Below are 14,923 nucleotides of genomic sequence, written 5' to 3' on the forward strand. Positions count from 1 at the left end.
GACCGTGCACAATGTACCAATCATCACTGTGGCGTGGTGGACCCAAACATAGGACATTAAACATTTGTTAAGTCTTTTGAAGCGTAAAACAATTTATTTTGTATTCATTTTAAACACCTCCTCAGACAGTGGGCCTTTTCAATAAAAGGTGTAAGCTAATTTATTTTGTGGTAGTAGCAGAACTGCTCTGCATCATGGGATGTCAACACATCGTTAACAGCATGTGTGTTTGCAACGTTGCTAAGGATTTTTTTTCAGGCCAACCAACATAAGTAGCTTGGTCGACGTAAGTGTTACTGAAATCCGGAAGCTTTTAGGGTAGAAGAGGGAAACCCAGCTTATTTCCATGCTGTGGTACATGGGTTTTGCCTCAGATGCACTGGTACATTGAGCTGTGCTGTTCAAGTAGTGGTGTCGTCTTACCCACACATCTGTCATGGAGCGGCCTGAACCCAGGGTCACATGTTTGGCACAGGAAGGAGCCCAAAGTGTTGACACATAAACTGTGAGGACACGAGCTGGAGTCTCTGCACTCATCCACATCTACCCAGGCAAAGAGATATGGACTTAACATAGACTTTAAAAAGTACCAATTAGATTAGCTGAAATACAACAAAGTATGTCTTTCAACAGTTATTTTGGGTGGGGAGAAAAAGCTCATATGAATGAAATGGTGGTGATAAATATACAGCAGACATAACGACAGATGTATTCTAACGTATTGTCATCTGTCAGTTCATTTTGTGAGAGAAAGCATTTTCATGGACAATAGTTACCTTCACAATGGCCTCTCCAGGATTTGGCATATCCAGTGTTGCATTCACAAGTGTAAGATCCTTCAGAGTTGACACATTTGCCATTCTGACACTTATTGGGCACGTTGCACTCATTAATGTCTGGCAATGTAACGAAAACGAGGGAGAAAGGAAAAGAAAGTGACCATTCAGTTCACAAGCATTAATTACAACTGACTACTTTTTGGAGAAACAGCGTTGACAGACATAAACCTTTGGTACTCTAATTGGCAAAGTTGCAGGAGGCTTTCACCCATTGGAAACTTAATAGTGTTTGGCAGGTGTGTGCTGAGCTTCACCTTGACAGTACTTCCTGTTCTGGGTGATCACCTGACTGTAGCCGCTGTAGCAGTGGCAGGTGTAAGAGCCAAAGCTGTTGATGCAGCGGCCTTTTCCCTCACATGGGTCCTCATCACATTCATTCACATCTGCACAACAAAAGGATTCGAGTTGAAATATCAATAAAGAAGCATATAATTCTGGACGTCTTGGTTGATGTTCTGATAAAATGTAGTCTAGATACTTTTATGTTGACAGAAGAAGAATAGAAGAGACTGAAAATAAAACAAAAGGCTTGAATGGACAGTGCTATTAAAGTAAGTTACAGTTATCCAGCAGAGATTGATTTCCAAGCCCTGCCTCTGCACTGTACGTGCATTTTTAAAAAAGGAACCAGAGCCCAGTGACTCCTCGAGTAGATGACAAGACCTTCACTATGAGGAAAACCATCAGCTCTATGGATGCTGTAAACTGTTAGCAGGCATCTCAGCATATGTCATCATAAACAAACAGATCCTTTCCACTTTGGCTCACTTGTAGTTCTGCGGGTCTTGAATATTTGAATAGTTTTGTCAACTTGCCAGTGAGATGATGAAAGACAGAACCCCTGGTGTCGACTTGTCTGCGCCTTTGTGTAGTTTCCTCTTGTTGCTTACCGATACAGTTGGTCTGCAGAGCACTGAGTTTAAAGCCGGGGTTGCAGTCACAGGTGTAGCCAGTCTGTACGGGGATACATCTCCCATGACCACAAATGTTAGGGGTGGTGGCACACTTGTCAACATCTGAAAAAAACACACAATCACAACTAAAATAAATATTTAGGGCAGAGAACAAAACCTTTGACCAAGAGTTACATAATTTTAGGGAAGAAAAAAGCAAAAGGAGCATTCCTTGAGCATATGTTGAAAGAGCGTCTTGCTGTGTTATAACCATTGTTTTGGATAAAGGCAGGTTTATGGGACAGTAATGTTCTAACAGGTGCAACAGAGCTTTATTGGGATGGCGAGAAAAATGTCATGCACAGTAGAGCCTGACACTGGTGGTGTTCCAGTCTTTTCAACACAAATGGTCTGTGCTACTAGAGACATTTTCTGTGCTGTTGTGCTTCACTGTGGAAAAAATGACATCTAGAAACCCTGACCAGAGAACATAATCAGATAAGGAACACCAACTGAATCTGATTGTGAGAATTCTTAATTAAAAGTCTGACTTATGGCTGTGTTTTCTGTAACCAGCATAAATTAAAACATAGAATGTAGATGCTCTTGAGAATGTTTTAATACATGTAATACAGTACATTGAAACTGGGCTACCAGGTTTTAAGAGTAATGTTGCTGCGCACTGTTCGCATCTAACAGTAAAACATTTTATTGATCACTAGACCAGAAGAAGGAGCCTGGTGCATCACTATATCATGTTTTGGGATGAGAGCAGATTGGCTGTGCTAGGTCAGTCAGCCTTGGTTGTTTCACCATCTGAAAAAGCACACAACAGAACAACTCATGCATGTAAATACTAGAGATGTGCCAAAAGGTTTATCAGAGCTAAAGACAAGTTAGAGCCGCAAATAACAGTTCTTTTCATGGTTTCAAAATTGTCAAACTGACTAAGCTGCTAAAACAATTTTAATGCCAATCATATGTATTATGATCTGCAAAGCTTTTGGCGAGATGAATGGAGTTGACAAACACTAAAAGTCCCATAGCTACAGTTGTTCACACTTGATCGCTTTGGCTCTGGTTTACACTGGACAGCATCTTCTTCCAAAAGGAACACTAGATTTTAGTTTCTCACCCTTTGAGAAACATTTGAAAGGCCAAACTGGCGTAGAGAAATAGGGGTCAAATACAAGCACAACACAAGGCCTTCCTAGTTAAACTCTGGGTAATCCTGCAAAAATGTCTTATGAAATATGCCAAAAATAGAAAAGATGAAGTCTTTATGTGGCCTGCCTGGAGTGTCTGAAACACACTCCAGGCAGGCCACATCCAAACCAAGGAAACTATGTGTTAAAGGTTTTGGTTACCTGAGGAAGGACCTGAGTAGGTTGCATCCTTTGAATCGGGTCTCTGGAGGTTGATTGTTGAGTCTATAAAGAGGAATGAGTAAGTGGAGACAAAGACTACAAACAAACACATGCAGGATGAGGCTTTAAATTATTTTGCTATGCTAACCACTCCACTGCGTGGGCAGCTATTTTTTGATATCATCTGGTCTTTAGTTCATGCTAAAAAGTTGGATAACCAAAATAAACTGTTTGGATATGTGGGGTGTAGACAGTGTTTGTCAATATTTTGACTATTGCGGGGTTAAAGCATTGATAAAATATGTCAAGATGAAGCAAAGAAGCTACAATAATAGTAATAGCACTACTAGAATTTCTTTTAAAAAAAAGTTGTAAAATCCAATTTTAATACTGCTTTAAGCTGTACATTATTACGATTGGTTATTAGTTAGTAAAAATCTGCCTTGTTGTTGATTACTGCATTATTTCTTGCATTTGCATATTTTTCAGTGTATTTGTATAGTGGGTTTATGCATCAATGGAGAAAAAAGGAAATACCTGGATATTTCAGTGGTGAGTCAGTCACAACAGCTGGCTAGAAAACAGCACATATAAACTATTACATTACATATTAATGAATCTGGCTTCTGTCATGTAAGTCATTACTGGTCCAGTGCGTGTATGTAGTGAAATGTGGTCTGAATAAGTTATGCAATCAAAACAGAACCTCCAGCTGAGAGCATATCATAGAAAGATAAACATGTCAGGCGCGTGTGCCTCTAGCCTGACAGCAGCAGAACTCACCGGGATCAGAATTTCCACATCTGTAAAGAGAGACATGCGGAAAGTTCACATGTAAACACTCACATTCTGTTCATATTAACAAGTTTAACTACAAGATATGTTCGATGTACATGACAGCTTGTGATTCTGCATGTCACTCTACAGGAGGTCTTTTTTTCTAAAACAAAGCCTGCGGAACACCCACTGGCTCGCATTGTTAAACTGTACTGAAAAGCACCATAAGAGATGCAAACAGGGAGTATTTTGGACAAAAAGACCTAAATATTTGCATGAAAGCCCTCTTTAAACAAATCAAATGCTCAAAGCCAGGCCAAAAAAATGTTTCCTAAGCATTAAATCAGAAAGATATATTATCTGAGAAATTAGGAGGAAACTGATGAATGAGCAACATGGACTTGCATGTGTGCATAAAGGGAATACACAGCAGGTTTTACTTAATAACAGGATTAAGCCTTGAAGTATGTGAAACTCTGCAACAGAAATAATGGCGATAGAACACTTCCTGTTGATGTTGGACATTACTAAGACAAACAGTGTATAATTATTTAGCCATCATATGGCTTTTCTTAATAGTATATCAATTAAGACTAAGCTGGGATACCCGACTTTTATGTTTTCCTCCAAAGAGTACACTGTAAAAGCAGCAGGTTGTAATAAAATGAGACTGTTGTGTGCTGTCTGTAGCTAATAATAAATCATTTTGATTTCTTTTCAACCCAGGAGTAAGCAACAAAAAAAGCTCTAATTGGCTGCACTTGGCAAGTCCACCCCAGTTTCACTTTGCCATCTGAAAAAAGCTGTTCTAGCCACACATGCCCAAATTTTAATACATGTGGATGTTAACAATTTGCTAATGGGTTTGTGAAAGCCATGGACGAGTAAAGGCAGATTTCATGGTTATCAGGTATCTGACTAACAAAAGCAGCAGCTTTAATGTCAGTTTATTACACACATAGAAAGCTACACTTCCTTAATTGTTTTATCCTAACCCCATTTTAGATTTTTCCTCTATAAATATCAAAAATCTACACTATCTAGAAAGTAGCTATTTGTGAGTGGAATTACTTTAGCGCTATATCACTCACCATCAGTCTCTCTTGGAGTATTATTGTCCACGAAGGGAGGGTATGGTAGGTGTGGTGTGACCGGTTGCCGTGGTACATGTGGCGTCTGGGGGTACACAGGATGCTGCGGTCGATGGGGTGTATCCGGGTGACTGGGGTGCAAATGAGGGAGGGAGGGATCGAAGGAGGGGAGCTGAGGGTAAGTGGGGCTCTCCTCCTCCCATGACAGCCCTGTGCTCTGCAGCTCGTCATCGTCCAGCTGCCGGAGAGAGATCTGCACATCGGAGCGAGAGTAGGTGTATCCGTGACCCACTGGACAAATCTCCTTAAAGTGGTCTGCAGGGAGCCAGACAGACAGCAGCGCACACAAGAGACAAAGAGAATAGTGTTAAGAAGACGACAAGATACTTGTTCTGTATTTGAGGAAAAATAACACCTATTATATTCTGATAGATGCTTTTCCTGATTGATGTTGATCTATTTCAGAACTGGCATCAGACCACGTGGTAATAATAAAGAACTACTATGAATTTGTGTGGTATTTAAATTATATTGACTATTACATGTTTGCTTATGAAATTGTTTTTGACCTTCAAAATGGTTAGCTTCTGCTTGTGCAATACAAATACATCAAACTGTACTCAGAGGGTAGGTCTAAGACACAAGGAGCAAACTGATTTTTTGAGGTCAGGTATACTTGAGGTCTTAATCCCCTTTTTTCCTATGAAGCTAAATGAACATTTGCCAGTACACTGTGGCTCAAATTTCTGCCAAAAGTTCAGAAAACTGGCATAAGCCGTTGTGTAATACCGTCAAACTGAACTTGATGCTTTTTCCTGTGAATGTAAAGATTAGGTTTCATGTCCTGTTTTAGCTGCCAGACCAGAGAGCTGTCACCATAACCCACCAGCGACAAATTCTGGAAAGATCTTCACAGTCAAATAAGCAAAAGCTGCTGTACCGGTAAGGCAATCTTTGGAGTCTTGGCCTTTGAACTTTACAGTGCAGAAGAGTGTGGGCGTGGGTTGAAATTGAGGATTGGCTTGCTAGATAAAAGGATCAGGACTGCACCTCTTTGTCTGGGAGCCCAGCAAATCTCAGCGATGGTGAATCCATTACAAGTGAGAAGCGGCCTGTCCTCCCATTGACCTGAAACCCGCAACTCAGCGCCAAAAGAAGTCTGGAGCAAGGATATCGGTAATGACAGATATGTGGTCCCTGTAAATGCTTGTGTAAATGCAGGAAACGTACAAGATAGGCTACTGAATGATGAATTTAAAGTGTAAAGGGGGAAATGGGGCTATATACCTCCAGCTGCCACTTTTAAGGAAATGGAGTCTATTTGTAAGAGGGTTAGTGATCTCTTGTTACGCCGTCACAGGTAATAGTCCTGGCAGCATTGACCCGGGCTCAACCTGCTTGTCACGACGTACAAAAGCCAGCATTACCGTGTAATCAGAGGCCCCGTGTCAGTGCACTGCATCTGTACCGAACAGGACTACACCGTGGAGGTCTGTGTGTGTAACATCTGAGCCAGTGACATCAAGACTCTCGCATCACTGGCCAGAACAGACACCCCATAAAAACAGCAAGTTTCTCTTACCGACTTTGAAGATTAGATCGGAATGAAAAAAGATGACAACTGCTTCCCATGTTGCACTTGGCCTTGGCTATTTTTTGCTGTAGTTGTCTATTACTGGGCTCTCTCTCAGAGGACTGGAGTGATAACACAACATGGACTCCCACTGTTATGCTGCTTCCAAAATATGAAAACAGTTACGTCTCTGGTGCCGTTCCAGTATAAATAAATTAGGTTATGTTCAAATGCTTAAAGTGCCTTAGAAAAATCAAGACAGTGCCCCTTTGGTTACCCTTTCATTTCTTTACACAATAAGGGCTAGACTTTTGCATCACATTTGGAAAAAGAGTCATTCTGGTGTTGTCTCGATTTCGATACTAAGGAATTGAAATCAACCGATATGTGATTTTTCATGCCCGACACACATACCAATTGTTTAAAATCCAGAGCAACTAATGGCTGATAAGAGCTGCCGATATTTTTAGTGTCTATATTTATTATTTTCCTCAAATTATGTAATTTAAACTTACTACAAACTGACGCAAGCCCTTTTTTACCACAAAACTTGAAGAGAGCAGTGTGTCGGATTTAGTGCAGTTATCTCTTCGTATTTAAGTGTTAAAATAAAGTGTTGTGTGTACGTTCTAGGCAACAAATAGAAAAAGGCCGATAGCCGATAAGCCAAAAAATCCAAATATCTATCTCTATGTCTATCTCTACTAAGTTATAGACTCGGTACTCAATACCGATTCTGATACTACAATGATAATTAAAAACACTCTTTACTTAGACAATAGAACATGATTTTCAACATTTCAACAAAATTAGATATGCTACTGTACAGATGGCGTATAGTTACATACAGTTTTTGTCTTACTGCCTTGATAATGGGATTGTAAGTCCGCAAACCAAATGCCACACTCCATTGGATATTCCTTACACACCCACTGATTAAGAACAAGAAACCATGTACCCTTCAGACCTCTGGAATATGTTTTTCATGTGAATACATTAAAAAAGTAGCCTGGCCAGTCATATACAAACACATTAACATTTTTGGCTACATGACGTGTCTGGAAGTCATCATGTTCAAAATGATTTCCAATAAAATCAATCTTTTATGAAAAATCATAACTAATTACATAAAACAGACTATACAGACTAGAATATTTCTTTGTATAGAATAGAAAAAAACAAGAAACCTACCCAAATAGAACCCTGCTTTAAGACACTGCCTGGCAAGTCCATTTGACATTAGAAAGACTGTGAAAAGCTGCTTTAAACGCTGGCATTAGCTGAGCATACCTGACCCAGGCAGAGGACAGCGCTCACAGGCATGTCCCCAGGCCTTGCCCACTCGACTGCAGCAACAGATCTGTTTTGTGATGTGCTGAGACAGAGGCAGAGAGCACGTCCTGGCTGACAGCGATCTATAGCACATCCCCCTCTGGTCAGACACTGCCTTGTCAGCTGCACAAAACAGTATACATTACACACCAGTCCACAACAGTCCCTTTGATGAAGTATCATTGACACAGTACTTACAGATGCAGTGGCTTCGAGCCGGGTCCAACATGAATCCTGGTTTACACGTGCACCTGTAGCTCCCTTTGGTGTTAAGACAGTCAGCATTCTTGCAGATCCCAGGAAGAGTACACTCGTTTATGTCTGTAAAAATGCTGCAGGTTATTCACAAAGACATGCCATGCATTTTTATTCAGGAGTTAGGATGAATATTCCAAACTACCTTTGAACCGCTTCAAGTATCAATATAATTCATTGTTTTGCATTTTTCACATGGAGTATTGTCTACAGCAGATATGATGTAATTCTTAAGACTGAAATCATTTGCACTTAAAAAGGTGACAGAACATATCAAAAGATCATTTAGTCTGAAAGTGCAGCTGTATGGAGGGGAAGAAAAGTGAAATGCTACAGTTGCACAAGAACAATGCATCAGTCAGTCAAATCTGTGAAAAAAAAGATAAAAAACAGGAAGACACACATGGAAATGTCAGGTATGTTTCCTTGTCATTTTTACTGTACACAATTCGTAAATGGCATCAAGCAGTGATTTGCTATAAAGGTGTTTTTCCTCATTTGATGGTCAGTTGGGAACACTGCTAAGTCGCAAAGCCAAAACACTGCCTAGTTAACATGCCAACCAGAAGCATAGGGGAACATTCTTGAGGCTCTTAGTCATGCAATCGCACAAGGGACTGGGCAAAGTTTGTTGTTCTTCTGCGTTAAACAAAGAGAGCATCATTAGGTCTTTTCCAATTGCTCTGACGACTGGAACCGACAGGCTTGCCACCACAGATATCCCCAGAATTGTAATTAATAGGCCCTTACTTGGTTGTTTCCTTCATGCCTGGAAAAAGTGATCTTGTAAAGGCATCAGGGCAAATAGACCCCAGTGAACCCAGATACCCTGGTGTTGCTTTAATGAGGAGCTGTTTATTTGTTCCCAAGTTTATTGCATACATTTGAAAAAGTGGAAAATTAAAAATGGCCCTCAACATATTGGTGCAATATGTCTCCAAGCAAAAACATGACAATTTCAATATAAACAACACATAGTCAACAGTTCCTTATTAGAATTGAGTCAGCATAGACACACCCTAGTACTAAAAAGTTATGACAGTTGATTGTGAACAATAACAAAATGCGTTTATATGTTATTGTAACAGTCCAAAACATATGTCAGAAGTAGAAGGGTGTGTTTTTTTTACTGTTTCAGTGTTTACACAGTTGGTTGAGGATGTGAAACTTCAATATATTCACAGTTTATATTTTAAACTCTTTATTAACCATTATTGTAGGATACTGAGATGTTCTTGGAAACCCATCAAATAAAAATAAAATGGGAACTAGTTATTCTATTTTCTTTTTAAGTCCACCAAAGTCTGCCATAGTAGACTGAAAGTTTATAATTCCATCAGTGTCTTGATATAGACTTGTCCAGTTTAGATGATGGACAAAGCTACGCTCTCAGGCCTTTCAATATCCCTGAACCTTGGCTTTATTTTTTTGTTTTTTTAAGGTCAATGTCAATGTGAACTTTTATTTATCATGTTGTGGTCATGTCCCATATCCTCTTTATTATCCTGTCTATTGAATACCAAATTATCAACAATAATAAAAAAAATGACATACTCTCAACTTTTCCACTTTTGTACTTGTGGACACTGCATACCTAATTGTTAAGGTCAACTTTAGGCTCAGTCCTCATCACATGGGGTCTTTAATCCATAGACGGCTTGAGTCCCAGATTAGTGCTGTTGTGGGAGTCTGCTGGTGGGATGACTGGGATTGGAACTCACTTCCATGACAAGCTGTCATGACGGCTATAAATCATAACATGTATTTTGAATGTGTGCTTGAGCCCAGTAAGCGAGGGAGGCATTTGTGAACATGGCACAATTAAACTTATCATGTTCGACCTTATTCGACCTTACTTGATCCTTTTCACTAAAGTTTGGTTGAAAATAACATGTCATGTAAACATCTCAAATTTATTTATGGACTTTGTTAAAGGTATTAGCAGAATTCATTCATCATTCATTTTATATTTCTGATGCTTCAGTCAAAAAGGAGCAGTTTTTATATTTTTTATAATTTTTTTTATATCAAGCCACTTTTGATCTAAGGTAGATAACAGGTACTTATTATGTGCTAGTTTCAATGTAATAGATACCCTGAAATAACAGTCTTGATTTTGATTCTACGGTATAATTAAAATATTATGATAATTATAATACTTATACTTAATAATCTTTCATTTGTGCAGTGCATTTTGAAATGCTTCTGCAAAAAGATCAAAAATGCATTATCCTTGCTATTAGGGATGGGACAATAACCCATATTCAGGTATACTGCGGCCCTCCTATGCCCTACTCCCTGCTTCACCCTTGGGACGCAGGGAGTTCATCCTGCCCTGTACCGGGGTGGATCACGCCACAGAGCATCCATGCACACACAGAGTTAAGAACTAACCCCTTAGCCTTTACGGTACAAGTATAATGAAAGTTCAGAACTGACATAGTGTCCTTGTAGCAGCTATTTATCTGCTATTTATCCCTTTATAGTAGAAAGGAGAAAGAAAGGAGAACCACGCTCTGACTGTGCCAAATGGTTTTCCACTGTATACATAGGACACATGGACCACACTCATTTACTCACAGGTGCATATACGCTCTGAAGATTTACTTGTTAAATGGGGCATGTGTGTTATAAATATATAGCAAGAGCCAAGGGTATGTGAAACATATTGTGTCTTTCGTGTTAAGAAAATGCGCTCTTTGACGGTATAATTAAACTGAATGGCTTGTATCAAAAGTGAAAACAAAAGGCACATGGCTTTGTAAAAGACGTGTTTGAGAATGGCACCACACATCATCACTGTCTCTGCTCCTTCTGCAAACTTGTCCTAACGGCTCAGAGGATGAAATGCTACTCCTAAATCCACTTTGTTTGGCGGATATGAATGCCATTACCTCGTATTCATATAAACCCATGCACATTATTGGCTAAAATTTCTAACAAAATCCATTAATCCTATAATTATATGTGGTCAAACTACATATCAAAAGCCTACAGTATTTATTTTTTATTTTTTTAGTTAATAATATATTTAATAATACTCATATATGTGGCTGTCATAGTGTACCTAACTGCAGGCTGCTTTGTTGCCCTCATATAATTTGATCTGTGTTTCTCCAAATCGCTGCACATCAAAGGACATAACCAAGGAGCAATACACTTTTTTAACTTAAAAAGTCACTTGTTTTCATTAAGCATGATAAAATACACAGCTCCAGTCACGGTTCTCATACCATGTGAATTTCATACTGTCCCATCCCTACTCATACCTCCCTGCAATATATATGTAAAGTAAAGTAATAGGATACTTTTGAATATCATCACATCTTGATAGCTTTTTTTTTACTTGAGTGTATGACTATCCAGCTAACACCAAATTCACCGTTTTAACTGTTCCCAAACTGAACATGGAAAATATATAAAAATATGCTAAATCCCAGATGCTGGAATGCAGATTTTGTTGTAAGCTTTGACTAACTCGATTCAAAAGTTTGTTATGTAAGAAATCCAACACTGATTCTTTGAAGTGGTCTATGAGTAATGTGCCCTGCTCTACTCTCCAGTCTACCACCCACAACTGTGACTTTCATCGAGGAAGTTCGGCTACAAATGGCCAATTCAAATGAACAAGTTCTGAGAAGCAGCTTGTGCAGATAAGGAGGCTGGGAGCAGTATTAGGCTTTGTAAGGCAGACTTATCTCGTAGCTGCGGCCACATGGGTCAAAAGGCAATCAGTGAAAATAACATAATGCCTGTTTTTGAATATGGGACAAGCTCTGAACTGTTATGAATGGATCAATGTAGAGACTTCAATCAAGCTAGACATTTGAATAGCAATGATCAAATCCCAGCACAAGCAGCTTTTGGATTGTTTCCGCCTCAATGGAACAGCTAGGGAAAAGGTCTCAACTCTAAAGCTTTCTGGTAAACACTGTGGCGTAGCAATGCCTTTTGGATCTATGGGAACAGCAGCCGAGAAAGGACAACATCTTGAAACAATCAAATGAAAAGCATGAATAATACAAAGATAAAACTGTTGGCACGTCAAAACTGTTGGACAAAAAGAGTGTCCTTGTTCTCAGTTTTTAAAAATAATACAAACCTTTCTTGCTTTCTGAAACAAAACAACATAATAAAACAAATGTGTTTTAACAATACCCAAACAAAACTATCCTCCTTATAATAGGACAACAGTAATACTGTAATATAAATATTAATATCAAAGTGCAATGGACACAACATGCTAAACTTAGTTTGAAAAATGTACTGTAATATATTGTGATAGCCTACCTTGACAGTGTGTGAGATTGAGCCTTTTATAACCTTTCGAACATTCCACTTGTCCGTTGGCAATCACTGCATATGCTGCAAAAAGAAAGAGAAAACCCATTAAAAAACACATTGTTCTTCAAGACAAATGTCTTTTTGTCACAAAGCATTGATTTTTTTTGCAGAAGAGATGCTTTAAGTGTTTACACTATAACTTACAGATGTGAACATAGTGGCAAGATGAAAAATAAGGGGACCCACAGCTGGGCCCTGGGGGACCCTAGACTGAGTGTATGGAAATGGATCCCCATCAAACAAGCATTTATAAGACACCACTGCCATCCAGCAGAATGTAAGGATAACACTCGACGTCATCTATAATCATATTACCTCCAGCTCGCTCCTCACCCCAGAGACACACGGAGGGAGAGCTTACATCATAAATATGTGGAGGAAACCTACGTGACAGGCCCAACTGTGATCATTACCTCCAGCATAAATCTCCTCTAACGAGAAACTAATGTGTCCACGGTACACCAGGAAACATTATCTTCCAGAGCACTAAATGTGATGTGAGCTTCAGGTGTGTTCTTGTGTGACGCTGCAGTAAATAACAGTCTGTTAATGCCCTGTGAGCCCATACTGTCACTGGCAAAAAGACTATATTAAGTAAGCCTTGAATGTTATGCCAGTACATATAGCAATATAGAACATATCATTTAATTCATAACACATTACATACAGTCTTAATGGTAGAATTACAATTATTATTTATTATTGGTTAAACAAATTCAAATCCAATTTATTCTCAATAACATAATTCTTGCTCTTTCATAATTTTCTTGCTACTTTTGTATTAATTTGACTTTATTGTCCCTGTAGGGAAATGTGTCCACTGCATTTGACTCATCCTTCAATACCTCTGTGGCAACCTTAGGAGCAGCACTATGGGCACTGTTGCGCCCAAAGACTCATTTCCAGATCTTGCACAAGGCTTGGTCAGGACGACCTTAGCTGGAGGGCTTAGCTACTGTCCTGTGGATTGGTGGGAGAAACTGGAGCCTGGAGGAAACCCACTCAGACATGGGGAGAAACATGCACTACACTCCAAACAGAAAGGGGAGTTGAACCCATTATTTTCTTGCAGTTAGACAAGAATGCCTTTTACATTGTATCTTAAATGGAGCAATCTGGAGTCAGAGTTCATATTGTCATTGGATTTTATAACATACTGCAGATTTTCCAAATTTTCTTCTGCATTTGGAACTTGCTTACACTGTCATGACACGTAAATGTGGAGTGAGGAAAATCGCATTCGAAACATTGGCCGGGAAAGAAACACACATCCTTCACCCCTGGCTCTAAGAAAAATAATGGTGTATTTGTGACAAGTGTTAGAGCAGGCAGCATAATTTTGGAGCATTTTGAAAATCTCAAAGCAAGTAACCTGGGGACATGTCTGATATAAATACGTTCTGGTCTTACAAGTGGAAAGCATTACAGTTATAATCATATAGCTTCCAATGCAACAAGTAATCAAATACAGCATGTGCAGACAAAACAAAAATCCACAATTGAAATGCATTTGTGTTGCTTTCCCAGGAGCGACTGGAATGCGTGCCACACAGAGTTTTTGGTGGGAATGAGGTCTGGAGGGTGAGCTGATGTTATGATCCTGCTGGGACCGAATGGAGCGGGCCTTGGTTTCACCTAGGGCACCGCGGGGCAGAACTAGGTCAGCATTAACGGGGGCTAACCATATTAAAGCCCTGAGCCTGCTGCTGTCTGCTCACCTCCTCTTCGTCCTCTCAGGGTTATGGGGTAATGAGCTGTTGTGGTTGAGACTAGAGCTTGGGACTCCTGTTGAGGCAGGATCAGGACCAGTCTGGCCTGTGGGGTGACAGTGGGGTATACATAGGGGAAGCCTCCCAGCAACTAAATGAAGCCTATTAGCAGGGGTGATAGGTAGGCCAGTCAGGATAATACAATTTTACATGAGTCATAAATGTAATGAGGCCTGTCACAATAACACATTTTTAAGTATGATACATATGGGTGAAGAAAATATAGACAATAAACAATAATATTGAATGCCATTATGCCACTGATTATACCATCATCCTAAAGAAGGATTTTCCCCACAAATAATTATATATGTAGAGTATCATTAATGAATATAAGCTGCAATAAGCAAATTAAACATATAATGAGAAATAAAAGTTATTTATTCGACCCACTACGAATCAAATCTTCAGAAAAGTACATCAGGGAAAGAGATGGAAACTGGACTCATTTCTAACATTTATAAATCATCTTAATTTGTATGCAATACATACAAAGAAATTTAGATGTAACCAACACATAATAAGCTAATCACATTTTTACATATAAAGGAGCATTGAGTTCAACATCAAACATGCATGATTAGGATTTGGGGCGGATCTAGAACTTTTACTCAGGAGAAAGCAGGTTGGGTCACAAACTTCATCAGGGTGGCATGTTTGAAGCTGTGCACCATTTTTGCAGG

At 39.3% G+C, this 14,923-nt stretch overlaps 1 protein-coding gene across 2 annotated transcripts in view; it reads right to left on the reverse strand.

The window, feature by feature from the left end:
- The window catches only part of LOC117390062 (latent-transforming growth factor beta-binding protein 2-like), an 86,057-nt gene that overhangs the window by 23,897 nt on the left and 47,237 nt on the right, over positions 1-14,923 (reverse strand). The window contains exons 9-19 of one of the 2 annotated variants that reach the window (XM_033987698.2): positions 12,418-12,492; positions 8,071-8,193; positions 7,831-7,995; positions 4,968-5,282; positions 3,883-3,902; positions 3,637-3,673; positions 3,100-3,162; positions 1,730-1,855; positions 1,094-1,222; positions 777-896; positions 424-543 (exon numbers count right to left, since the gene is read on the reverse strand). In XM_033987698.2, the coding sequence (XP_033843589.1) occupies positions 424-543; positions 777-896; positions 1,094-1,222; positions 1,730-1,855; positions 3,100-3,162; positions 3,637-3,673; positions 3,883-3,902; positions 4,968-5,282; positions 7,831-7,995; positions 8,071-8,193; positions 12,418-12,492 (1,293 nt within the window). The remainder of the gene's footprint in view (positions 1-423; positions 544-776; positions 897-1,093; positions 1,223-1,729; positions 1,856-3,099; positions 3,163-3,636; positions 3,674-3,882; positions 3,903-4,967; positions 5,283-7,830; positions 7,996-8,070; positions 8,194-12,417; positions 12,493-14,923) is intronic. The other variant, XM_033987699.2, reaches the window with a different exon arrangement.

The sequence above is a fragment of the Periophthalmus magnuspinnatus genome, chromosome 22 (assembly GCF_009829125.3).
Source record: "Periophthalmus magnuspinnatus isolate fPerMag1 chromosome 22, fPerMag1.2.pri, whole genome shotgun sequence".
Classification (NCBI taxonomy): Eukaryota; Metazoa; Chordata; class Actinopteri; order Gobiiformes; family Gobiidae; genus Periophthalmus; species Periophthalmus magnuspinnatus.